The sequence below is a fragment of the Manacus candei genome, unplaced genomic scaffold, assembly GCF_025592945.1.
Source record: "Manacus candei isolate 608988 ecotype Guabito, Panama unplaced genomic scaffold, ASM2559294v1 h1tg000014l, whole genome shotgun sequence".
Taxonomy (NCBI): domain Eukaryota; kingdom Metazoa; phylum Chordata; class Aves; order Passeriformes; family Pipridae; genus Manacus; species Manacus candei.
The window spans coordinates 53,423,508-53,449,575 of NW_026138062.1; the positions used below are offsets into that span (position 1 = coordinate 53,423,508).

The 26,068-nt window shown below is 42.1% G+C and overlaps 1 protein-coding gene across 7 annotated transcripts in view; it reads left to right on the forward strand.

The window, feature by feature from the left end:
• CLCN1 (chloride voltage-gated channel 1) overlaps window positions 1-26,068 on the forward strand; it is a 57,461-nt gene that overhangs the window by 8,031 nt on the left and 23,362 nt on the right. For 3 of the 7 annotated variants that reach the window (XM_051780697.1, XM_051780699.1, XM_051780700.1), the window contains exons 1-6: window positions 13,040-13,460; window positions 19,603-19,753; window positions 20,275-20,406; window positions 21,920-22,048; window positions 22,152-22,285; window positions 22,895-22,972. In XM_051780697.1, the coding sequence (XP_051636657.1) occupies window positions 13,248-13,460; window positions 19,603-19,753; window positions 20,275-20,406; window positions 21,920-22,048; window positions 22,152-22,285; window positions 22,895-22,972 (837 nt within the window). In that variant the 5' untranslated portion in view covers window positions 13,040-13,247. Of the gene's footprint in view, window positions 1-13,039; window positions 13,461-19,602; window positions 19,754-20,274; window positions 20,407-21,919; window positions 22,049-22,151; window positions 22,286-22,894; window positions 22,973-26,068 lie in introns of those variants that run through there. The other 4 variants (XM_051780701.1, XM_051780703.1, XM_051780702.1 and 1 more) reach the window with 4 other exon arrangements.

Genomic DNA, 26,068 nt, shown 5'->3' on the forward strand with positions numbered 1-26,068 from the left:
TGCAAAGGAGGCCAGTGGTATCCTGGGCTGCATTAGGGTGAGCGTTGCTGGTGGGCTGTGGGAGGTGATCCTGTCCTTCCACTTAGCTGTGATGAGGCCATACCTGGAGTCCTGTGTCCAATTCTGAGCTCCCCAGTTCAAAAAACATATAGAGCTACTGGAAAGAGTTCTGCAAAAGGTCACAAAGATGATGAAGATACTGGAGCATCTCACATCTGAGGAAAGGCTGAAAGAGCTGGAATTGTTCAGCCAGAAGAGAAATCTCAGGTGAGGTCTTGTCATCTGATGGAAGACTGAACGTGGTGAAGCCAGACTCTTCTCATTGGTGCCCAGTGACAGGACAAGATGGAAATGGCACAAACTGAAATAGGAATTTTTGTCTGAACATAAAGAAAGAGGATTTGCATGACTGAGTATTAGCACAGGTTACCTGGAGAGGTTGTAGAGTTTGCATCCTTGGAGACATTCAAAAGCTGTCTGGACATAGCCTGGGGCAGCCTGCTTCTGTTGACACTGCTTGAGCATGGTATTGGACAAGACAGCACGTGTCCCATCCAAAGCTCAAATATTCTGTGATTCTGTAATTAACTAAAGTACTCAGAGGAACCGCAGTGCAAGTTAGCTACTGGTCTACAAGATTATTGTCTTCTAAATATGATGCAGAATGTATTTTTAATTCTTCATCTGTAATGAACTCTCTTGTCTACCCTTATTGTTAAGTGATTCACACAAACCTGTCATTTACTTCTATTATGGAGAAGCAAATTAAAACTCTTTGCCTGCATCTAAATTCCAAGAAATTCTGACTTCAGTAGAACAAGGTGAATATTTTTGATCAACTTTTTTGTTGTTGTTCTTCTGAACTGACCCTTCTGAACAACTGACCCTACCTCCTGAGATACAGCAAAACAAATCTTCTCAGTTCACTTTCTTCATATCACTTGTTATTTTATTCATGTCCAGATCTCCTTGCCCTTTTCAGCCTGGGAGGTTCAAATCTACTTAACTCTTCCTCATACAGCAGCTATTCCATAATTTTGACCATCCTCTGAAACTTCTTCCAGTTCTATTGTATTCTTTTTTAAACTGGGAGAAACAGAAAGGCAAACATTACTCAGATGTAGTTGCACATTGCATTTAGTTCAGTCTTATTTTCCTACTTCTTAACCTGTAATTCTAAATAAATGCTGAGAGAATCATTATCATGACCATTCCGCGTAACCCCAAGACCTTATTCTTAAATAGTAAAAGCTTAAATAGCAACAGTTGGAGGATTCTGGTGTATGCAAAGCTAGAATGTCTGTTCCTCCTCAGAGTAATCACTTTAGATTTATTTTGACTTCTGTGATTTTATTGCTCAATCATCCTGTTAAAGTCTTTGTACAATTCTTCAGCCATTTTTATTCTTCTGAATTCCTTAACAACACTGTTAGCCCTTATCCAGACCAAAGAGGTAGTTGATATTAATGCTGCTTGGCATCAAGTTTATTATCAGAGATAGAGGACATGGCACTGAGGGTAGGCTGCTTTTAGTTCCATTTTCATATAGAAATAGGGCATGTTGGAAACCTCATTTCCATTAGTTTGAAGTCCATAATGCTTCAGGCTCATAGGGCAAAAGAGCTGCAGGATCACCTAAGCTTTTCCAAGTAATGGCAAATGCAGCACTAAATTTATCACAGCTGTGCCACAGAGTAGTGACAGAAGAAACAGACAGAGTGGGGTAGGAACTTTATTCCAGAGGTACATAGAAATCTTTCTCTTGGGAAGATGAAGCAAAGGCTAAACAAAGTTCTCTTCCCTAAATGTATGTTTTAGTGCTGCACATGAGCATGTACTTTGTAGTTGACATGATATATTGACAGCCACATGAATAGCCTGGTACTTACATGCTGCTCCTCTAACCTGTAGTGAACTCACTCAGAGCACAGCTGAGCAGTTAACAGCATGAGGATATGAATATTTTTTTTGTCAGTTTACCTTTCACAATGCTCAGAGCAGAAATATCAAAGCTAGTGCAAGGAAAGGAATGTGACTGTCCTTTCTTTATGCTGCTCACAGTTTTGGGACAGCTGTGAAGGTTCGGGCCACACTGAAAAATCTTGAATTGCTGTGTGTTCTCTCTTCTTTAACTGAGCTATATTTCAAAAGCAGTCTCAACTACTCTTATGCCATGACTGCAGAAAAGTTCTCTTTTTTTTCTTTAGCTGCCTTATACCAAAAGATAAAAGACCAGACTCGACACTTTGTCTGGAGATGTGGAACAAGGGAGACTAAGAAGATCAAGGTCTGATATATTACTAGCTTTTGATTAGGCCAGTGTACAGTGTGACAGGCAGCCTTTTCTGTGCATAGCTTGGGTAGAGTGTCTTGTTCCATCCTGGCTTGTAGCCCCTCACCACAAGGGCCCAGAAACAGGCAGAATATCTGCAAGAAGTAGTCCTTCCCCATGGTACCTTTCACTCCCCATTCAGCTACAGCCCTGAGCTGCCCTATGTCATCCTTATTCTCTACTTTTACTGTTCCTTCGCTGTGGGAAACTGCTTGAATGCTACGTAGCAAATAGTGTAATGTTAGATATTCCAACATACCCTTTCTAAATCATTCCGCAAAGATTTTTGACTCTTTCAGAACCTCTAGTGGTTTCCACTTCCAACACAACCCCTTTTTGTATGTGTAGGGTTTTACCTCCTTTTTCCCACTTTCCCAGATCAGTGTGCTTGGGTTTGTAGTAAAGGGATCTTGTCTAAAGAGAATGAACAATCATCAGCTGATGGCATTTTGCTACTGAATGTGGAGGACTGACATAGCTGATTCCATAACAGTGTATCAGCTGACTCTTTATGCTTCCCAGGGTGAAGTCTTACAATATAATATAATGTGATATTATCTGATGTCAAGTATCTGTGAAAAGGGATAGACTTATTTTCTTCCCTCTGTTTTTGGATTTGCTTTCCTATTGCCCCTGTCCTGATTAGTCTAATGTCCATGACTGTAATGTTAAATTAGCTCAGGCCATTGATTGAAGAGAAATCCAAACCATCAAGACAACTGGTTTTCCATCAACTCGTCTTGTTCACCTCTCAGTCACATGATTGTTCAAAACCTATGAAAGGATGAGAAAATTGTTTGTTAATGCAGCTTCTTGCTACAGACTGTTGTGAAGAGTGACCTTGTACAGGAGGGACAGACCAGCTGCAGGAATCAGTCTGGAGAAGCAGGTGTACCTGCTTTGGTTCCTGTTTTGGTACTTCATTTGCATTGAACCATATTTGCTTTCTATGTCTAATTTGTTTGTTCACAGACTCTGATCTGCCCTGCACCTGAGGATACAGAATTATTGTAACTTTGCTATCCTTCATAGAAACAGCCTGAAGAAAAAAATGCTTTTGCATGCGTGATTCTCTCCTAAATCTTCAGTCCAAAGTGTGCTGATAACCTTCTAAATATTCAGATTTTTAAAATTAGTTCTGCTCTCTGCCAGAATGCAGGTGATATACTTCCTAGAACCTTCTTTTTCTTCAGGGTGTAGAGGAAATGTATGATATGATCTGTTTCCCAGAGGAGCTGCAGCAATGGCAAGAAAAAACCCAACATGTCAGGACAATCAAACTTCCAAATTCTACACCTTATTCTACTTCTGCCAACATTCACTGTAAAATGATGGATCACAAGGCAAATACCCATCCAGCTCCAAAACCTCTTAATACAACTGCATGTTTGCCATATCCTTCTGCTGGCAGCCATCACTATGTGTAGGTATGGCAAGATGATCAGGTACATGCCATTTTTCAAAGCCTTTGGACCTGTCTTTCCATAGGTCCTATAATGCCCATTTTAAAATGATCATCAGGCCAGCAAGAAGTGACAGCAGCCCTTATGGAGAGTGGATGGTCATCTGGGAAGGACAACAGTTAGGTGCCAGAGGCTGTCTATGAGATGTTCTTGTGCAAGATGCAGGTTCTGTCTAGTCAGGAGCAGCTCAGACTGATTCTTTCCACATGGATATAGGTGAAAGAAGCATTATTATCTGGTTGGAGAGTGTACCAGGAGTCCTTTAGGGAGTGCTGACCTCCTGCCGTCTTGATGATATCTGCCTCTTGTTTCCAGTGCAGTTCTGTCAGCAGGGCAGAATAAAAATTCACAGCTGGCTCCAAACACTCCTGTGGTCTGAGGACTGCTGAAGAAGGCGTCTCAATAAAAATGACATTGCAGACCTGGTATCAGAACACAGATATTAAAGACATTAAAGCACTTCTAAGCAGATCTGAATGTGCAGCAGCTGATTTAGTGCAATGATCATGTTCCTCAGTGTACAAGACTATAGGTCAAGACCGGACAGGATTGTAATGATGAGTGTGGCAAAACAGTGTGAAATTGTATAGACAGACATGTCTGTCCAAGTGGTCCTGCCACAAAGTGCACTTAGATTGGTGAAGATCTCCTGCAGGAAGGCAGTGGGGAACCCTCCTGCCCAAAGCCAAAAGAATACTGTGTACCTACAGAGACTTTACCCCCATCCCATGGGGTTTAACGACAGCATTTTGAGCAGTTTCATTTGGAGGGAGAGAGAATGGGAGAAAGGAACCTGGTGGCCAGCAGTGGTGATGCCACTGGTACCAGCAGTGCTGTATACCAGCCAGTTCTGTAGCCAGAGCTGTGGTCCTCATGGTACAGGGAGGCACCATAGCAACACCTTCTGAATCACCTTCTCCCTTTGAACACTGATAAAGATGAGGTTGTAATTTGCCATGGCAAGTTGCCATTTGCCATGGCAAGCTGCATCTTCTTCCCAGGGCAACGAGTCTTCAGCAGGTGGCACAGCTTATGCCTCAGCACAATGTGTCTGAGGAGCCTGCAGACTTGTATGAGCCCATCGTCCTTGTGGTGCACAAAACCTGTGGTCTGAGATATTTGTCCTCCTCCTGCAAAGTAAAGGTCCCCAGGCCAGTCAGTGCACCTGTCAGAGAGCAGCAATGCTCTCCCTGATGCAAGAACAACCAGCAGAGGGAATGGGATTTGAAAAATTTCACAAGGACCATCTCTGCTTTTTTTTGGTTTACTGACTTATCCATATCAAAATATTCTATAGACATAACGCTATTTGTGGAATAAAATCTGTCTGTGATACAGATGGGTAAAAATTGATATACACCCCAGACCAAGGGCAGTGTTTGAACAAGATACCAAGATACTCTTAGGGTTTATTGCTGACTCTGAACACCTAATAATGCACGAGCAGGACTGTGAGCAATGCTGTTACACAAACAAACATGGCATCCAAAAATCTATAATTTCTCATAAACAGTCTGAGTTTAGCAGCTCCTAGAACTAATTTCTGTTCTCAACTTGAATGAAAGGTAGCATAGTTTCCACTGTTTATCCTCTGCATCTTCTTCTGCGTTGGCTCATTATCTCTCCACCATTCCTGATTTCGGTCAACAGCTTCTTATGTTGATCTATGTCCACTTCTTGGACTCCTGTTCCAGCTTTATTTATAATAAATAAAAATATTTTATATTTTTAGATGGCATGGACATTAAATGCCAGTTCTGGGACGTAATGCCATTTATGGGCAACTTCCTGCACTTTCTTCTGCTGACTTATTTTGTCATCAACTGGAAATACTAGGCTTCCTCTCTCTTTGACATCTGGAGATTGTTTCTGCTTCATGGCCCTGGAGTACTTCTTGCACTTTTTCCCTTGTGACAGTCAAAATAGGCTCTTGCTGGTAAGTATGCAGCAGCTTTAGTTTAATAAGTTCCACAGAGAAAAGACTTTCTGCAGCCTTCATGCCAAGAATGGCCCAGTACTTCAACCTGGATGCACTTGCTTGATGCAGTTCTTCCCTTACCCCAGCACCTTCCTACAAGTCAAAGCAAAGGACTGATAAAAGAGGGAGAGAGTCCAGTGAATGTCAGCTGACTCTCACTATCATCCCTGTATCAGCAGCCAGTGATAACAGGAAAGGTTATTGCTGCAGGGGAATTGCTTTGCCCTCATTTGTGATGGATTTATTATTCAGTCTGCCAAGAGAAACACTATCTTCCCTCTGTTTACCTTAGTCTTTATCTCATATTACCACCAGGGATTGTTTTATGGGAAACAGGCAAGACCTCAGCTGTGCTGGATGATTAGGTGCTTTTGTATAGGTATCTGCATTTAGATGGAGGAAGGAGAAGGAAAACAGGAAGCTTAGTCAAAACTAAGATTTACTAGTATAACATAGTAAATAAGGCATATAAAAAATCTTGAATGGCAATGATAATACAATCTGTGCTATAACTTTTATATTGACACCATTTGTCTCGGCTACCTGAGACAGGACAGGATAAACTTGTACAGACAACAACTAGTACTTGGCAACCATGGAATTCTTGTAAGTAGTTCACAGCACTTGCTCTAATCATGGTGGAAGTCTGAAATGTAAGCAAGACTCACATGTTACTGAGAAAAGGGTTATGGTTGATTATGTCTCTGCTGCAATCAGAAAAGACAGTCCCTTTCCTCATTTCTAGGTGTGTTCCTGACCACTTCTTTACTAATATTCACGTGGCTGTTCATCACCTGGAATGGAGAGCTGAGCTGGCTGAAAAATTAATTTTTTTTCTTGCATCAAGCTTCCTGATCACTAGTTCCAGTATGTAAAAAATTAGGACTGTCCTTTTCAACCAGTCTGCTCCTTAAGTCCCCTAAATTATGTAATGTAATCACTCTTTCAGAGATATCTATAGATTATAGGACTTCAAAGAAATTACTTTTCAAGACTTTGAAAGTTGAACATATACCAAGAAAATTAAATACATTATTTCTTTTCTTGCATATCTCTAATCCTAGCTACGGCCTTCTGGAGATACTCTGTCCATACTTACGCTCTCTTCTTCTTGACCAACGCCAGCTCAAGCTCACCACAAACATGTCCTTGAAACTTTCCCGTTTCAACTCAGTCCAAATAATTTTACTTCATAAGCCATTCCTCTTCCTAAACCTTTCAGCTTTGACCACACATTTTCCTAGTTGGCCATGGCTTACATAAGAGGCAGCATTCTTCACTTGAAATTAGCCAAATCCGACTCAAAACCAGGAGCCCTGGCACAGCCTGTGGCAGCCCAGCTCTGTGCAGCTCATCACTGCACTTTCTTTCCACCCTCGTGATGTCAGTCATGCTGCTGTGTAATAGCATGATTGACAGACCTAATGTGCAATTATGAATTTTACCTATGCAACAGGCAATCTATAGAGAGAAGGGGAAGAAAGGCACAAGCTGTAGATTATCTGTGCTGAAATAAAAAGAAATTCACTAGCTTAGAAGCATCCCTAATAAATCTGTATTTCCTAGATGTTCTTTGGTCCTTTCTGCTAAAACTGTCTTCAAGCCAATTACATCAGAGAATGTTTGTCATGCAAAATTATTATCCTAGAAAATAAGAAATCCACTGAATCCACTTCAAACAGTTAAATGTTTGCTAGTTCTCACTGACTTTAGCTGCTTTTGGATGCACGGTCCAGTTATAAAAAGTTTTCTGCTTCTCAGCAGTCCACTATTAGTTTTTTCTTTAACTTTTTGGCACTTGTATACACACTGTGCCTATTTGATTTGTTCTTGGTTTATTCTAAGACAAGACAATCACTTCTCTACCCCGCCAGTGAGACACCTCTTCATTTGGAAAGTCTTTGAGCATATGCAAAGAAGAAATTATTTAATAGAAGCTACAGGATGCTGTAGGGTAGGGAATCACTGATGGAATTGAGGACTGCAATTTAAGAAGAGGGGCAGCTGTAGGGGAGGAGTCATCCAAGCTGTGGAGGTATGGAAACAATCTCCTAGGCAATAGACTGTAAGCACAAAATTTTAGCAGCTCAGAAGGTCATCAGCTTAATTGCAACCAAGGTCACAGTGGGTGGGGAAGAGTTGTGTATGAGCTATATATTTATTTCTGTGCTTCCTGACTTGCATGCTTGAAGTTTTCTCTGTTTAAAAAAATCAAATTATCTTATTTTTATTCCAGTAAAGGCTGTTCTGTTTTGAGTTTTGAAGCCTGATGGTCTCACCAGGACAGTCAGATCCACTTTAAAGCTCCGAATGAGCTGGGATCCATTTATAAAACCTAATTTTGCTGTCTTCTCTTTCATCTGATTTTCTGTATCTTGCTCTTGTTGCTGTGTTTGTTTACGTTCTCTCTGCTTGTTATTTTTGCTCTCAGTTCCAACCTGTGACCACATTGTGATGTAGGACAAGGCAATCTCAAGTTAACAAGTAATTTACCTTAAGTGCCAGCATTAACATGGATATGGTGCTCTGTGCAGACTGTCACAGTTGGATTGTTTCTGGAACTGAGACATAACTTTAAAGTTCATTTATTTTTTGTCAAGTCATGGTATATCATACTGTCATATCATGTCATACCACAGTGTCATCATGCCCTATCATGATCTATTCAAGTTTCCTTCCAAATTCATCTATTCCAACATGTACTTCAATGGCTCCTTCATGTCCTTGTGTTCCTGTAAGTATTTACCTGCTTTCAATTGTGAGATTTTTCCCCCATTCTGCCTCTCTCTACTTGAGTTATCAAAAGCTAATGATTCTCAAAATCTGCCCTGTTTCTGTCAATTTTACTCTATTCAGTCTAGTATTAGTCAGTACATGTCCACTTGAATATCATCATATTATCTTGTTATTTCTCCATGATGAAAGCTCTTGAACTTTCTGGTCTTTTTACTTTTTGCTGTGAATTCAACCCTTCTTTTAAGTGTCCTCTGAGAATTCTCTGTCATTGTGTCTCCTGGCTTACTATGTGCCCCTGCACAGCTTAAATTTTTGTCTTTTGCTGCTGTTCAAGCCTCAGTCCATGATCTATATCTTTCTTTAACTTCAAAAGCTGCCTTTTCTTCCAGTTTCCCTCCCTCTTCCTAACCCTTTTCACAGCATTCTCTCTCTGCCAAAGCTCTAATTGCCTCCTGTAGCTCTTTGAAGCCACCATGGGTATTCTTCTAATAAAATGTCCTAGTCGAGCACTTTGTTCTCATTTAGAAGCCATTGCCTTATCTGACACATACTGAAATCTTTTTCCTGCCTTTTCCATCTTTTTCTGCTCTATCTCAAGCTATTGCTTGAGGCAAAATACGCTTGTTGTATCTTCTTCCTGTCCAGCATCTCATTGTCTCATGCCCTTCTGTGCTTTGTCTCTTTTTACCTCTGTGTTTATCTCTTAGACCCTCTGTTGCTGTTAAGTAGTCCTCCTTTTGTTACCTTTCTCCTCTTCCTCCTTTAAAACTCCCTTTTTCACCTTTACAGTTTCTTTTGTCTCATATCTATCTTTTACACTGTCTCGTTCACAGCCTGGTAGACCTGTTGGACTGAGCTTTCTAAAGCACAGAATGCTATTTTTTCTTTGTTCTTAAATGACTGTTTTTCTATTCTGCATGCAGGGTTCTGAGTAACAATAACTGCCTCAGAAAATTCAACTTCTGTCAGTCTGGGGTGGTAGAGGGCTTGCACTACCAGCTGCTATAATGTCTGTGTATGAAGTACTGGTGGCAGCTGAAAAACAAACATGATGTTTTGTTCCAGAGGAGGCTGCAGTCTGGTGGTGGGCCATTGCATTTGTATACAGTGAGATCATGAAGTGGTCTAGATCTTTTAGGATGAATCTGCTACACAACAAACCAAAAAAAGGTCTAGCATAAGCAGAAGTCTCAGAAGTTAGAATGATATCTGATAATTGTGTGGGCAGAGCACAGGGAACTTTAAGATTGTCACTGTAGACTAATAGTACTGGGATTTCAGGTGATAAATCTCCATAAGAGAAGTGCAAGTCTTCAATTATCTGTCCCCTCACCCTATCAGAGCTTTCACTATAAAGGCAGTAGAATGGGAAGGCCATTATATACATATATGAGGGAATTATATGTTTATTTTCTGCATCTTGAAAAGCATGCAGGAGAAATAAAGGCAGATAAAGGGAGACCTGAGAGAAAACTAGGAAGAAGAGGGAGAAAAATAGATGGCTGACTGAAGAGACCCATCTTGGGTGAGAGTTCTTCCAACTTCTGTTCCTTCCTTTTCCATCACTTAATACCCTAATTTGGACTATAGCTGCAGTTTCATCTGTCACAAAGATGCCCTGCTTGAAGGAAGTACACTCAGAAACATACTTTGCAGTCCCACTAGGGCCTGTAATGTGCAAAGAAAAAAAAAAAGGTGTATGAGCAAGTTGTATACCTTTCCTCTTGCATGCCATGAGCAGTCCAGAAACTTTTGTGAGCCTTTTCAAGAGGCTTAGGTGCACCTGAAGAGTCAAGCTATGCATACAGATCATCTGTGTTTGTAGCTAGTGCAAGATGGTTATTAAATCTTCTTCTCTTTTTTGTCTGTGCTAGTTTCCTGAGTCTGCTGGCAACCTCCTAAGCAGCAGCAGTACTACACTGCTGAGTCCTGGTATAAGGGCAGAGCAAGCCCTGGGTAGTAGAAAGCAGGACAAATGAACAATAAAGAAAATACAGGAAGAAGAACTGTGGCAAGAAATTACAGGAAAAGTGATAGGGGAGATTTGACAGCAGTTGCCAGGCAGCAGCAATGCAGAAAGGCAGACTTTTTTTGGAGTGTGCTCTGTATTCTGTACTTATGTTACTCTGTGGATCTGAAAACACAAGCAAGACAACAGGTAGAGCTGGAACTATACATTTTGTTAGATCATTTCTCAGTCTTTTTCTTGTTAAACGACATCGCAGTACGGAGACCAGGGGTAGAGATATTTTTTGATGAGAAGTGCTGTCCCACCGGTAATCAGATAAATCCTAGGTCCTTAGCTGCAGATGTCCTTGGAGCTAGGTCTTTAGAGTGTACATAGGTACCACCACAGCACAATGATTGTTCAATTATCACTCTACCACTCCATGCACTGGATGAGATGTATTATGTTGCGGAAAGCAAGAATGAGGGCTCAGGGTTTTTGTAGGTTGCCTTCTTCATGTGGATAGTAGAGGTTCAAGTGGCATCTAGAGTCATTTGGTGAATGTTGGCCTTGGGATCATTCATGCTTTTATTGATAAGGTGAGTGACACTGGTGCTGAGAGGCTGAGAGGGACAATTCTTGGAAAAAACCTTTCAGGGTAGGATCATCCTATTTTAGGCTATTATTATATAATTATTTCCCATGGAAATTTCACAACAATATTAGGCAAGAGAGAGAGTAGAGTTTGATTAGCTGGCAGTGTGGGGTTCATTTTCATACTGTAGCAATTTCTAATGTGCTATTCTTGTGCCTCTTGAAAAACATGAGCTAGAAGAGTGAACTTTTGGGTAAAGGTTCTCAGTAGTTTTTTCCAGTGGCTGTGATGAGTGTTCCCCTCCGGTACACATAATAGTAACTAAAGATCTGGCACTGTATTACAGCTTTGGTGTTTGCTGAGCCTTACTGTGGTTGGTGTTTAGGCTTCCTATATATGATGTGCACTTATATTCTACAGAGTTTTTTATGTTTTATACACTATATAGTATATGCTATGCCATAGTGACATTGGTCTTCCAAAAGCATATCAGTATGTTGGGAGCAATTAATGCTTTTATAGATGGTAATCTATGAGGGTATCCAAATGTTTTTCTCTGATTTCCTAGACATAGTCACTTAGAAACTCTTCTTTAAGGTGACTCATTACAAGTTTTGTCCTACTGGTTGGTAGGTAGCCTTCCTCCAGAAAACATTGCTTGTTGACAGTAAAGTGAGTGCTGGTGGGAAAGAAACAGGTAAGTCTCTAGATTTTGAGGCAGCACTGGTATTGCTTTTGTAAATATTCAGTGCTTGCCTGGCCCACCACCAGTCGTGGGTTGTAGAGACTAACAATATCCGTATGGATATTACTGCTAATGAACATCGATATGGATATCTTAGCAGAAACACTGGAGGAGTTGAAAAGGTGGTTTATGGAGGAAATTAGGTGTGTCTTCTTCTTGGAGACTTTCTTTCTAATTCACTCTCAAGGACTATGCAGATTAAGAAAAAGCAAAAGAAGAAATGTTTTACAGGGGTCTGCAAAATGAAATAATGGGACCACTGCTTGGAATTTTGCCTCTCTTTCAACACCATCCTGCCTGCAAATCTCTTATCCTGCAGTATGAGAAGCCTGACATGTGAGGTCTTTTTTCTTTTTTTTTTTGTACACAGTTTTTAGGATCCTGAACTCACTGTTCTTTCGTAATTAACAGCTATCAGAATGGATACAGGCAGCACACTGGCAGTACTGGTAGATGCCTCTAGGCCATGTTGCTCTAACACGCTTCTTATTCCTAGCACTGTCTGGTAGCTCACTGGTGTTGGCTCAGCTTGTTGCTTTTTTCCCTGGCTGAGAAACAACTGGCAGATTGGAGAAAAAAAGCTGTTCAATGCTCTAGTGTGTGAAAAATGAGCATTAAGAAGAATAAATTTCTGCATACACCTATAATTGAGTACCTGCAGAGCAGTTTGGTGACATTCTTCAAAGTGCAAAGTGTTCCCCATAAGGGCACGTGGGAAGGCTGAGATTAGACTGTAATGCTCAGCAGTTTACAGGGATGCCTGACTTCTCCATTGGGGATTGTTCCTTCTCTTGTGGGCCGTGGACTTAGGTAAAATTTTCTTGGGACACTAAGTGGACACCTATCTTGTTCCATCTCATCATAGTTGCTGGCATCTTTATGATTGTCACTCAGTCTTTTGGACACCTGGTATCTGGGGAGAGAATGAGGAAGCCCCTTGACTTTTGTAGTCATTGCAAACACGGCTTGCTCAGGATGGGAAGCTGTGAAAGAACTGATGTCCTGGATAATATTTTCTGCTTCCTCCTGTCTGCTTTCTTTCTCTGTACTTATATCTCTGTCTGTCATACCACCTCCTTCCCCCTCCCCCTTCCCTCTCCTTCAGGAGTTCCCCTCTTGCTCACACCTGATATTCAATCCCAACAGAGTTATTGCCTTTTGCTGAGATCAGGCACAGTACTGAGGAATCATGTGGCAGATGAAGGTTGCTATAAATATAGTTGAACCCTGTCATCACTGCCTTTGTGCAGGAAGGGAAGAAAGTGAGAGAGGCACAAGGAGGAGGAGGGTAGGGGGTGCAGAGAGAAAGAGAGTGCAAGAATAGGACAAGTCAGAGTGGTCTGAGGAGAGAAAAAAAGAAGGAAGGAGCAGCAGAAAATGCGGAGGCCTTGCTCTCTGCCAGAACACGAGGTGGTTCTAGGTAAGGCCCAGAGCAGCAGCTCCGTTAAGGATGAGCGTGAGGAAGAGTAGAGGCATGGAGAGCTCAGAGACCATGACGCAGGAACCCGAATCGAAGCCAGCTTTGTGGGGGGGCACACCGCAATACGACTATGTCTGCTTTGAGAAATGCACCCGTTATGGGATACCCCTGGAGGCAGGACGCGAGGCCGGGGGGACAGGGGACGACCCGCGCTACCTGGAGAACTCCCTCAGCTACCCACAGGTAGGGCTGGACAACTGGGATGTTTGTGGCAGCACAGGTCTCCCTGAGATCACACAGGCTCTTAGGGCTCTCAGAACAGTGCTGGTAGAGGACACATCGCTGTCCATTCCCAGTCCTACCAATTCTCCCCTTTCTGTTTCTTGACTCCCAGGTCAGGCATTGGCATTCAGGGTTGTACTTAAAGCCAGGAGTCCTTATCAGCATTTCAAGTCAGAGGTCATTTTCACCTGCCATAGATTCAATGAGAGTTGAAATGGACATGCTGGGATGGGGAAAAATCAACAAGTGCATTAATGTATTTATAACAACAAAGAGAAGCTGCAGCTGCCTTCATCTGCATAGTGATATTAAATAGAGCAGAAGAGTGAATAAAATCAAAGAGAACAGTGATGTAGATGGATGGGTATCTGTCTGCACAGCTGTATAGATGAAGTAAAGCTCTCTTGTGACTTTTCTCTGACCAAAAAGAACTTCGTGGTCATAGACCCATACATGTATATTGATAGTTTTGGTAATTCTTAGGGGAGCTGTAAATGAGGGATTTTCTAACCCTTACACTTGACCTGGCTTTTGTTGTAGTTCATAAAAGCAGTGGTTCAGAAAAATATCTGGGACAGAGGTGTACTCTGGTTATGGCTTCTTGTTCCACCACTCTCTGTATCTTCTTTACCTCTACTTTTGGGACACCCTCATGCAAAGGGAGGTTTTATAGCAGAGCCCTGGTATCTAATTTCCTACCACTCTGCTCAAACCAATCTGACCTAAGAGGGCTTTGGTCCAATGAAGGATCCAATTAAATGATGAGGGAGAGAGTGTGTGAATGTGCAATTCATAGAGCGGGTGTTTCTCCTTACATGAATACAAATCCCCTTACATGGATGGTGAATAATTGGTGGGGGAAGACATTTGTGATTTAGTGATAGAAAAAAAAGCCACATTTGGCACCAAGAAAATTTCTTCCAGTAGATAAGCATCCCAAGGAGGATGGTTATGTGTCACATCACAAAAGATAAGAGAATTGGTTATCTGGCCATATTCAGGAATTTCTCTTCTGAAACTAAAACATCAGAGAATTTGCATGTGTCCTACACTAAAGTCTTCCAAAACCACCCCCCGGATGGTTTGTAATCAGCAACGCCACTGGGAAGGCCTCTGGAAAAGGTCTGACTGGAGCATGGGGTGGGGCGGGACAGGATGGAGAGGTGCGTGTGCCCACCTGGAGCAGAACTCCACTGGGGGTCACGCCTGCCCCATGGGGTGCAAGTAGGGCAGCACCTGGGGCTGGAGAGCTGAGATGGGCAAAGGAAATGCACCTTGGTGTGTGCACCATGAACAGACAGTGAGCTGGGGTGTGGGAGGGAGCTGCAGGATGTAAACTGCTTCTCCAGTTAAGTGCATCCCAGAAACATTCCAGTTCACGCACATCCACCAGATACGCCAGTCCCACACATCTAAAACCATACTCACCAGCAGACACAGATGACACAGTAAGGAGATACAACACACTGCTGTGCTCTTGCTGCCTGGCACCAGAATGTCTCTGCCCTCGGCTCCAGAGGCATGATGGTCAGTGCACGTAGATAGACAACCTCAAGCACAAACAAGAAGGCCATCAAATCCATTCCCAAGGATATCTTCAGGCAGATATGTCCCCAAGCAAACATGCATTTGTGAACAAAATTTGCAACCGAAAAAAAAGACTGTTCTATTTATAGTTTTACTGAAAAATATGTCCCAGAAATACTTCACATAAACAACCATGTACACATATGCTTGTATGTTTATGTATGAAACTTTGTATGCAGACATATTCTGGCAAAGCCAGGCTTGCTGTGCATGTGTGTATTTTGCTAGCCATTCATCCACATTCAGATAAATTATAAATATGCATGTATACTTTGTACAAACATGCATACTTATTAGCATGTTATTAACATGAAAAACAACCTGCTGCACATGTTTTCATCCATTTCCATCTAGATTAATCATTAAGATTTCTTTCTCCACTGATGCGTGAAAAAACATTTGGCAGAGAGAGGTTTTGATTCTGTTGTACACTTTTCTTTTGCTAGCTGTTGCCTTCTGTTTTACCTGTGATTTGATTGGATTTACACAGGCCCTAGAACAGTGAAGTCTTGGTCTTTTGCCTTGGACCTTCAAATGGTAAAAAAGCATATAGTGCTTAATAGATAACAAAATAATAGTAGGATGATAATAATAATAATAAAAATAATAATATACACATGATGTTGGACAATTAAGATAACAGATAGTAGATATATGATAGATGATATAACATACCTTGATAAAAATATACATTATCATACACTGTAGGATTTTGTATTGCTTTCTGTCTGCATGAAAAAGCAGCTACAGCTGGTGAAGTATTTAGAAGCTGTGTTATTTGTGACTATAGAAAGTGTGTTCCTGGCAGAGAGCTCACTCAGCAATACACAGATGGGTGTAGTGGGAGGCATGTGCAATACGAAATCAGGCAATGCAGTAATACAGAATAACAGGCTCACAGAGAGGTAGGTGAGAGGGCCTCTGGAGCTCTCCAGCCCAAGCTCCTACTCACAGCAGGACTGACTCCAAAGACAGGTCAGGTTGTTCAGGGCCTTTTCCGGGCACATTCTGAGCATCTCCAAGACTGAAGATTCCCCAGCTCTCTGGGTATCTGTTCCTGTGTTGAACCACCCTCAAGAGGGGGTAGATGGGGACATGTTTTCCTTTTGCGTGGATTTTTTTGCAAGCTGTATTTTTTCCCTTTTGTCCTTCATTGTTCCCCTCCACGAAGTCTTGCTCTGATGTTTCTCTCCAACCCCTCTCGCCCTTCAAGTAATGGAATTGCTGACAGACCCTCCCCTTTGCCAACTTTTCTACAGGAAAAACTATTACTTTGTTGCTGTCCCCCACTGCTTGCATGTGCCTCACTGGCTCTACTTTTTACTGACATCTGAATCTACTTATGCGGTTAATTCTGGGAGTTTTCACCTTTGAGACCAATATGGCTTCTCTTTTGTGATCCATCAGAAAAAATTCACCTAATGAAGATAGAAGGATGGTTACAAGGCTGGAATGAAAGGGATGAGAAGCAGAGCCCAGGACTGCCTCAGTGACTAGGAGCAACAACTTATAAACAGGATGCACTGACAGTGCTGGGGAAGGGGGGTTTCAGGACTGGAGTATTCTGTGTAAAATGTATTGTTCAGTCTGAACGGCATGGGAAATAGCTTAGACTTTGGACTGTGAGAGAACAGTTTTATACATGTGCTGAGCTCTCAGAAAATAGCTCCCAGAAAAGTCTTGAGATTGTGATGTATTTTTTCTCTGAGATTCTGTGCAGCTTTTCCTCTGTTACTCAAGCAATGAAAATTCCCCAGTTTTTGGGAAGACAAACCCTGAAAATGTTCTTCACCCTCGCTGTGTTTTCTCCCTGGATGTTTTTTTTTAATATATGTATGTTCCTCCCCTTAATCTTTAGTGGTATTTACACCTTCAGCTGGTTTTACACCATTATCACGGTCTCACTCAGCATTTAGCCAAGCTAGGCATGATAGTACCTTTTCTGATTCAACCCTTAGGTGGTAACTGAGATCTTATAAAATTGTCTTCAATTTTTCTGGTGCTCAGAAATCCTGTGTTCCTTGTGTTAGTGAGGGAGCAACAGAAGAAGAAACAGTCAGAGTCTTACTGTGTTATATTTTTAGTTTTACATGCCTTCTAGTGGAGTAGATAGTTCTTGCCTAACCTAATTTTGCTTTAAGGTAATCCTCTGCTTTCTGGATTCTTTCTCTGTCCCACAATCTCTTACCATTTTAGATACTGCCAGATTCCTGGAGAAGCAAAGCACATGTGCAAATGAGTTGAAACTATCTTGTTTGGCAGGACAAACTTCTTTTTTTTTATGTCTGTGGACTAACTTCTTTTTTCCCACATCCTGAGTGCACCATTTTCCAGCCAGCCAGAAGCAGTGAACCGAGATACCATATGAGGACTTTCAACATTCTTACTATTAGACTGTCATGGTGTTCTATCTGGCAGATGGAAGATTCTAATTTGAATTTCATATTTGATATAGGTTTGAGTTCACAATTGGGTTTAAGCTGTATTTGATATAAATGCATCCCTCATGACCATTTAACAGCAATGAAACACTAGCTGAGGTGATGTGAAGATGCATTTGTCTAAAATCTGTTAGTACTTAGCATTTTTGGCTGAAATAGACACAGTGAGAGAAAAAAACCTGAGCAGTTTGCTATGTAGGACTGCATTCTGTATGTGGCAGCTTTTAGATGAAATTCTTCAGCCTGATGTTTCACTGTCCTGACTGTATTATGGAGTTCAGAGCATGGCCATTCCTCACTGCAAAGGATCTGCATTGCTTAATTTACCTAGAATGTGTTGGTAATCATATGGTTAATAATTGCATTAAATTTGTGTAGTTTCCAATACAGTGATGAAAAGAAGAATACCTTCAGCTGTTCAGGTAGGATCAATCTGTCCAAGAAACACTAGGTGAGCCACCTTTAGAACAGCATGATTTAATAAAGCATAGATGTGTTCAGTGAAAAAAAATCCACTAGGATTTCCAAAGGGAGCTATGGCATATGGTTCAAGTGTCTCTTGAGGAATACGTGCAAATAAATAAAATAATTAGGACATTCAGTCATATGTGTTATACTGAAGTATTAACTGATAGAGCACTGAAACAGGTGCTCAGAGAAGCTGAAAAAATTCCACCCTTGGAGATGTTTAGGAATTGCCTGGGACAAAGTCTTGAGCAGCCTAATCTGGTTTATCTGGCTTTGGAGTTTGCATTCTGTGGGCAGAGGCTTGGCCTGGAAACTTCCGGAGGTGCCTTCCAGTGTAAATCTCTCTTTGAGTCTCTGAATCTATTTTATCTTAGGGGAACAGGAACATCTCTTGTGTTACCTCAAAAGGAGGAGGCAGGAACTGTCAAATAGAAATGTCTTCTAAGTGTGTGGTAGTGCATTATCTCTCTCCTATGTCTAATTGTTCTCCAGCTAAAGTGTTTGACTTCACTGATAAAAACATTGCTCACTCTCCTCCTGCCAGAAAATCTCAGAGCAGTAGATGTTGTACTGCGGAGGAAGCAGAGTTGCCTTCTTACAGGTGGGAAGTGCATCAGGTGGTAACCTGACCTGAAGTAAAGCTAAACCTGGTTCATTGAAGGACATGTGAGGTGGAGAGGCTTATTCTCAGCTTCTTAAATACACACCTTCCCCACCTATACTCTGGAAGAGTGAGGTAGGATAGCTGCTCTTCAGGGAATCTGGTAAACAAACAAGGGGGCACAGTCAGGGTTCTTCAAACTCCCTTAAGATCCTGTTGACAAGACAGCACAACTGCCGTGTTTACTGCATACCCATGTATGATATATCCTTGCTAAGCATGTGTAGCTAGTTGTGAATTGCATATAACCAATGGCATTTCAAGATTAGTATCTGAAGACAAAGACTGGACTAAGCAGTTAGGAAATTCAGAGGAATTGGAGATACATGAGGATTTAACATGCTGATTTGGGTAAATACCAGAAGTGCAGTACTCAGTGATATTTCTGAGCTGATGCTGATTCTTTTCCTCTGGAGGCACTATCAGTGGCTGTGTGCCCTGTTAAGCAATCCTTGGCAGCAGGAGGAACAGATGCAGGACATTCCTGCAGCCTTTTCGATAGTGTAATACATCTCAAAACCTTCAGAGATGTTTTACAGTGCTGCTGAAATCTGTGAGACAGCTTTGAGGATGGCAGCCTGATGTGAACTCTTTTGACCTTCTTTTGTACCTCCAGAAAGTCTGCTCAATCTCTTTAGACCACAGCCAGCTTTTTCTTGGCATGTTTGAAGACAATGAGAATTCTGTGACCATATCTTGTACTCCCAAAAAGGAGATGAAAAGGTTTTGGAAAGATTGAGAAGTGGGAACTAGAAAGAAAAAAGAAAAAAAGCATAATGAGCTGCATCGGTCTGAGAGTTTCTATCTCAGTCTCCCTCCTTGGGTACATTTGGGCCCACACCTTGGACTGTTGGTGGATTGATCTGCCTTTTCATCCTTAATGCTATCTGTGAAGGAGCATTGCCTTACCTTTTCTATTGATCTGTCTTGCTTTCTGCTCCTCTAGCTTTATGGCAAATACACAGATCAGATAACTGACATTTCAGAGAAGGAAGCAGGAAAACTATTGAAGAAACAGGCCCAAAAGAACAATGGAAGACCCCTGAAACGTGACAGTCAAGTACAGATCAAAGAAGAACACTATTCCAAATGTCAAGGTAGGGAGACTTCATCTTTCATTACCCTATGACCAGACATTGGGTAGGCCTGCCAGAGAGATGGAATTTAAGCAATTGTGACTGGGGAGAAGGACAGGGGGAAGGAAAAGGAATCTCACTGAAAGAAAAAATTTGTTCATGTGAGCTTTCATCCTAGGAAGAGTCAAGATCTGTTTGGAATAAAAAACAATAATAATATTTTTTTCCACAACAGATCTCTGTAACAAGAGGAAAACGACTTCCTTGTATCAGACTTTTGCTGTTAGTATACAAGATGTTAAATTCCATCCTATGTATCGTCACACACACACACACACACACACACACACACACACACACTCCCTTCCCTTTTATTTTTTTTGCATAACTGTGTGAGAGAAGGATGGGTCCCAGTCCTTCAACACAAATCCCATGATGCTTCCAAATAAATCCTGATTGTGGTCAGTTCTCAGCATAGGAGAGATAGACACGTGCTTCATCTATCTTCCCTCAATTTTTCTGGTTCACTCTTCCCTCCACAGACTGTGCTAAACGCATGCAGAAATATATTACCAAGAAGCTTGGAGAGGACTGGATTTTCTTGGTTCTGCTGGGTCTGGTCATGGCGTTGGTGAGCTGGGGAATGGATTATGCCAGTGCAAAGAGCCTACAGGGTGGGTCCTGTTCAGGTGTTGCAAAAGCAGATTGTAAATGATACGAATGTTTTACATTCGTAAAACATAAAAAAAACCATAAAGCCCAGTGATCAATGTTCCTCCTCCTTTAACATCAGTATACATCCTCACCCCTTGCTGTCAGGGCAATTTGAAGTTTGAAGGTTAAATGGGAAGAGGTTCATTAAAAGGATGGCAGGGAAAAAATTTAGAAGTTAGTGGGCATAAACAAAGGATATGTGTATAATGAGCCAAAGACAAAACCATTACCTTCAATACCTTCCCCTTCTACTCCCTTGAATATACAGGAGCACAGGGAAGTAGTACTGTGGTCCTTCCTATTATACTGCTTCTCTTCCTCCCCAAGAATATTAAGCACATGAAGATGGGAAGGGGAAGGAGTTCTGAGACGTCCTCCTGACACTGTTTTGACTTTTTATATCATTATTCTTTCCAACTTTTATTTATACAGTGCCCTGCAGTTTTTTGCTACCTGGCATCATAGCACTCTGACCTTTGGCCCTTTTCAGGAAGATCTCTTCTTTGCTGTCTTATATCCCTTCCCTGCATTTTTCCTGTGGTCTGTTTCCCCTTTCCCAGCTATAAAAATTATAAGATTTTTCAGGCCCCCTTCCCCTTATCTCAGTGTGCACACACACACACAGCATTGCTCACATCCTTTTAACTGCACTGTTCCTTTGTCCTTACCTTCAGCGTCCCAATCCTTACCGGCACATGCACACCAGCCCTTTCTGCTTGGCTACTGATTTCTACTAGACACTGCAATTCCTCAAAGCTCCCAATATTCCTTCAACCAAGGTTCCTCCCAGAGCTTCCCCATCTACCAGGAGTCTGCTATAGTCTACCAGTCTCTGAGAGTCCCTATCCTTTACTTTCTGCAGCTGAGTCCTTTGGTTTTTGGGTTTTTTTCCTTTCCCTCTCCCAAGTCTCAGCCTCCTACTGCATAGGGAGCCAGCTCAGGCAGAGAAGATACAGTTGCACAGGAGCTACAGTTAGTTTGGATTCTCAGCCACTCGTGCTGTGGTATCTGCCTGAGCACTGCTGTTTTAATAGCTGTTGGCACAGCTCCCCTCATGCTGCTGCTCTCCAAGGCAAATCATAATCAGAGCTTTTAAACTGTTTTTTAGGAAGAAAAGATTGGTGGACCACTTTATTCTCCTTCAGGACACACATAAGAGAGTCAGGCTGCCAAATGAAAAGAAACTGTACAGTGATTCAACCTCACAACTGCTTGTAACACACCTCTTCTTAGGTCACACTGGGGCACAGGCATTAATAGTGTCTTCTATCCATTCCTCTGGAATGCCTGCTTTATTTGGGAATTCATACTCAAAATGTAACAAGGCTTGTCTTAGAAAATGAAGACTTTGGGGTAGCATTTCTCAGGGAGATTTAGCATGGGCACGTTTGCAAGTGTGTGATTCTTTGATATGTACCAACCTGTTTTGAGCACCTGTGGTTACTGACAACTTCTCTGTTTTTCTGTCTACAGCCTACAAGTGGATGTACAGAAAGGTGCACCCGAATGTTCCTATGCAGTATGTGGTGTGGGTTGCATACCCACTTGCTCTTATTCTGTTTGCCGCCATTGTCTGCCACCTCGTCTCTCCACAGGCTGTTGGTGAGGGCAGAAGGCATGGCAAAATCTGTTTCTGTCTGTCTTGTTTTTCTTGTTTCATTTGCCTGCGGGTTTAGTTCATTCCCTGCTCTGCTGTTGTTACCAGGGTCTGGGATCCCAGAGCTCAAGACCATTATGAGGGGAGTGGTCCTCAAGGAATATCTCACTCTCAAAGCTTTTGTGGCCAAAGTTGTGAGCCTTACAGCTGGGCTTGGAAGTGGCATGCCTGTGGGGAAAGAGGTAAATATTGCTGTTTCCATGTGCAGTAGTGATCAGAGTCTGGAAAATAAATGGATATTGCAGGACTGAGGAAGATTAAAGGGTCTGTAGCACAAGACTTATGAGGAGTGGCTAAGAGCTAGCGTGGTTTAGCCTAGAGAAAAGGTTAAGGAGGGACCTTGTCACTCTCTACAACTAGACAAACTGAAAAGAAGTTGTAGCCAGGTGGGGGTTGGTCTCTTCTCCCAGGTAACAAATGACAGGACAAGAGGAAGTGGCCTCAAGTTGCACCAGGGGAAGTTTAGACTAGATATTAGGAAAAACCTCTTCACTGAAAGGGTTGTCAGGCATTGAAATAGGCTGCCCAGGCAAGTGATGGAATCACCACCCCTGGAAGAATTCAAAAGCTGAGTGGTTGTGGCATCTGGGGACATGGTCTAGTGGTGAACATGGTGCTGCTGGGTTAACAGCTGGACTCTGTGATCTCGGTGATCTAGGTCTTTTCCAACCCTGTTGATTGTCTGAATGGTTGAGATGGCCAAAGAAAAATTATGAGGTCTTCAATAGCTAAATGGTTGTCAGTAACCAGAGGGTAACCCTCTCTTATTTCCTCCTCCTCTTCTCTTGCAGGGTCCTTTTGTTCATATTGCCAGTATCTGTGCTGCAGTACTCAGCAAGTTCATGTCAATCTTCTGTGGTGTGTATGAGGTAAGACATGTGTCTCTGCATATAGCTTTTCCACAGGCTGAACTCTGTAGACACATAGGATAGTATGGGTAGGCCACAGAACAGAGAGGAAATATGGTTTGAAGTTCACTGTACTGCTGAGCAGCAAACTACAAGCCAAAAAAAATGGTAGTGGGAGGCCAGATATACAGTCTAGGACCACCAATGTTACCTTTCAATTACACAGAGGCTGATTAGGAATATGTATTTGACAAGTTTTCAATGCTGATACTTTTGCACTGTGATCATTGTCTGTATAAAAAAGTAGCTGCAGACAAAAATCAATTTGTCTTTAAGCCAAATTTATACAGCATTGCTAATTATAGACACTGATACCATCTCTATGCTTTTGTTATTGCAGAACAACCTCTGCAGGCTGATCACTGTGTTGACTAGTTGTACAAAAAAATCTATTAACTGCACATATAGCTAAATGCAGGAACTCCCTTACGTGCAGGCTCTTAGCAGAAACTTACTGTATAATACAACAACTGGAGGGGCTGTTTTACTTGAGTGTCTGCGCACAAGGACCAGATGTCACTGCCGAAGACCAGCTGACAGTACTAAAGGCTGCACTAAAGCGTGTAGAGCCTGCTATTTGTAATAGCAGTGGCTGAATCTGCTGCTTGCTGTTGCTTATTTTCATTATTCTGGGTCCTAACCCCCTGGCTTTGCTCCCTCTAACCCCAGCATGCCCGTCTCTGGCTGCACTCTGTTCCAGAATGTGCATAGGCAGTTCGACCTTCTGGTGCCGGCTTGCGCAGTTGGAGTTGGATGTTGCTTCGGGGCTCCTCTTGGAGGCAAGTGTCTTCCTATATGTGGCATTTAATGTACAAGTCATTTAGCCTCCTGCTGTGAGATTTTCTGCTCTCAGGAAAGGTTCTCCACAGATACCTTACCACTCTAGCAACACGAGTTCTTTCTTTTCACATGAAACTGGTGGTAGCAAAAGGAAGGGAAGGTTATAGGAAGAGTGACACCTAGTAATATGCTGATTTCTAATCAATAGCTTGTTCAGTCCCTGCCTGCCATGGGCATTGTTCCAGCTGGAGAGCACCAAGGGCTGTCCAGAAAGTCAACAAGGATCGAGTAGAGAACGGAAGTTAAAAAACACTTCAATGTAAGGAGTAGCAGCAGAGCAGGAGGTGATGGCAAGTGTGACAGGAGGTGATAATGTGAACTGGAAACTACTACATGAATACTTCATCAATGAACTGGAGAACAGAAACATCAGTGTGTGAAGTTTTGAACTCCCCATATCAGAGAGGTGCAAAGAGCCAATGGGATGATTGGGAGTTTGGAGTAATGATATATGAGGAGAAGCTGAGAAAGTTGGGTTTGTTCAGCCTAAAGGAGAAAAGGCTAAAGGGGGATGGTGTAACCAATGTCATCAGCCACCTAAAGGGAGGTTTTAGCAAAGATTAATCCAGGAATCTTTCCAGAGTGACATAGTACAAGAAGCAACGGACAAAACTTCCAATGAGGGAAATTTTGACTGTGTTCAAGGAAATTATGTTCCCTTCTCCCAGCGGTGATTCAGCACTGCCATAGATACTCAGAGTTTCCAGGGAATTTCCACCCTTGGAGATGTTCAGGACTCACCTGGACAAGAACTTGATTTAGCCTTGGAATTAGCAGAACTCGGAGCAGGAAGTTGAAGGAGGCAACTCCAGTAGTCCCTTCCCACCTTTCTATGATCCCAGTTTGAGGAGAAATGTGGAAATTTATGTCTCCTCTTCACATTTGTACTAGTCTTCTGATGCATGGAATTTCTTTAAACAGCACATGTGCCAGAGGAACATAACTTCTCTTAAAGCAGTGGAAATATATTCATAAATAATTTGTCTTTAAAACATTCTACATTCTTTGTTGTGCCTTCATTTCACTTCTCTCCCTCCCCATGCACTGCCCTGAGCCTCTCTCCATGGTTATTGTGCTCATAAGTTTAAGGAGTTTTTAAATGCTGGTTTTTTTCTAAGTTGGCTTTATTTCGTCCATACACTACTTTCCTGTTAGTCTTCAAATGGATGAGTTAGCTGACATGCAACATGGTCTTGCAGCAGCAATAATAATGATCTTTACTCTGGCTGGCTATTTTAAAAAAAGGAATGTAGTTTGTCTGCTACAGATTAGAGGTTCTTCAATTGATAACTTGAGAAAAGATGTGCCTGGAAGAAAATCAGGCTCAGCAAGAAAGAGGCTGAGAGCTTTATGTCCCCTTGCAACAAGGGAAATTCTATCCTTGCATAAAAAACATTTCTTCCCTTGCCCCAAGGTGGTTCAGGGGGCACAAGTGCCAAGAAAGGCTAGGGAATCTCCACTGTTGGAGGTGTTCAGGGCTCACCTAGCACCCTGATCCAGAACACCCTGATCCTAGCACCCTTGGTCTAACCTTGGAGTTAGTCCATCTCTGATGGAGAGATAGAGAAGCACTCAGAGCCACCTTCCAAACTAAAACTTGCTGTGAGTCTGTGATAACACTGTAGTATGGGAACAAACAGAAAATTATAATAATGTTTGTAGCCCTAGTTCCTCTTTTGGAATCACACCAAATTGCCATATGTGATTTCCATTACTTGGGAGACGTAATCTTCAGCTGACCTTAGTCCAGGATATAGCTTGCAACTTCATATCATATTGCCCATGGTGCATAATTCTTGGCACTGTTGCTGATAAATACCATTCTATGTTTTAATGAGGATGGATATAAAAAGCCAGTTTATCCCTTGACAAGTTAATGGTGCCCAGTCTCTTATAAAGTCTCTACCTTTTATACCTTCCAATTCCCTTTATTATCATGATAGTTTTCACCAGGATAGCACAATGTTTTACTAGGTGATCTGTTACCCACTCACCTACCCAGCGTGAAAGGACCTTCAGCATGAGTCCACACTCTGCTCTGGACATGCATGTGCCTTGTACACGCTGACTTACACGGTGGGGTTTTGAGGCAGTCTGTGGCACAAGCGCATCCTGAGATTCCCTGCCAAAGTAAAAGAGGTGGAACAAAACCTACTTGGGCTCATTCCACCCTCTGGAATATTTTCCATGAGACATTTCTTTTACAGTGACAGAAAT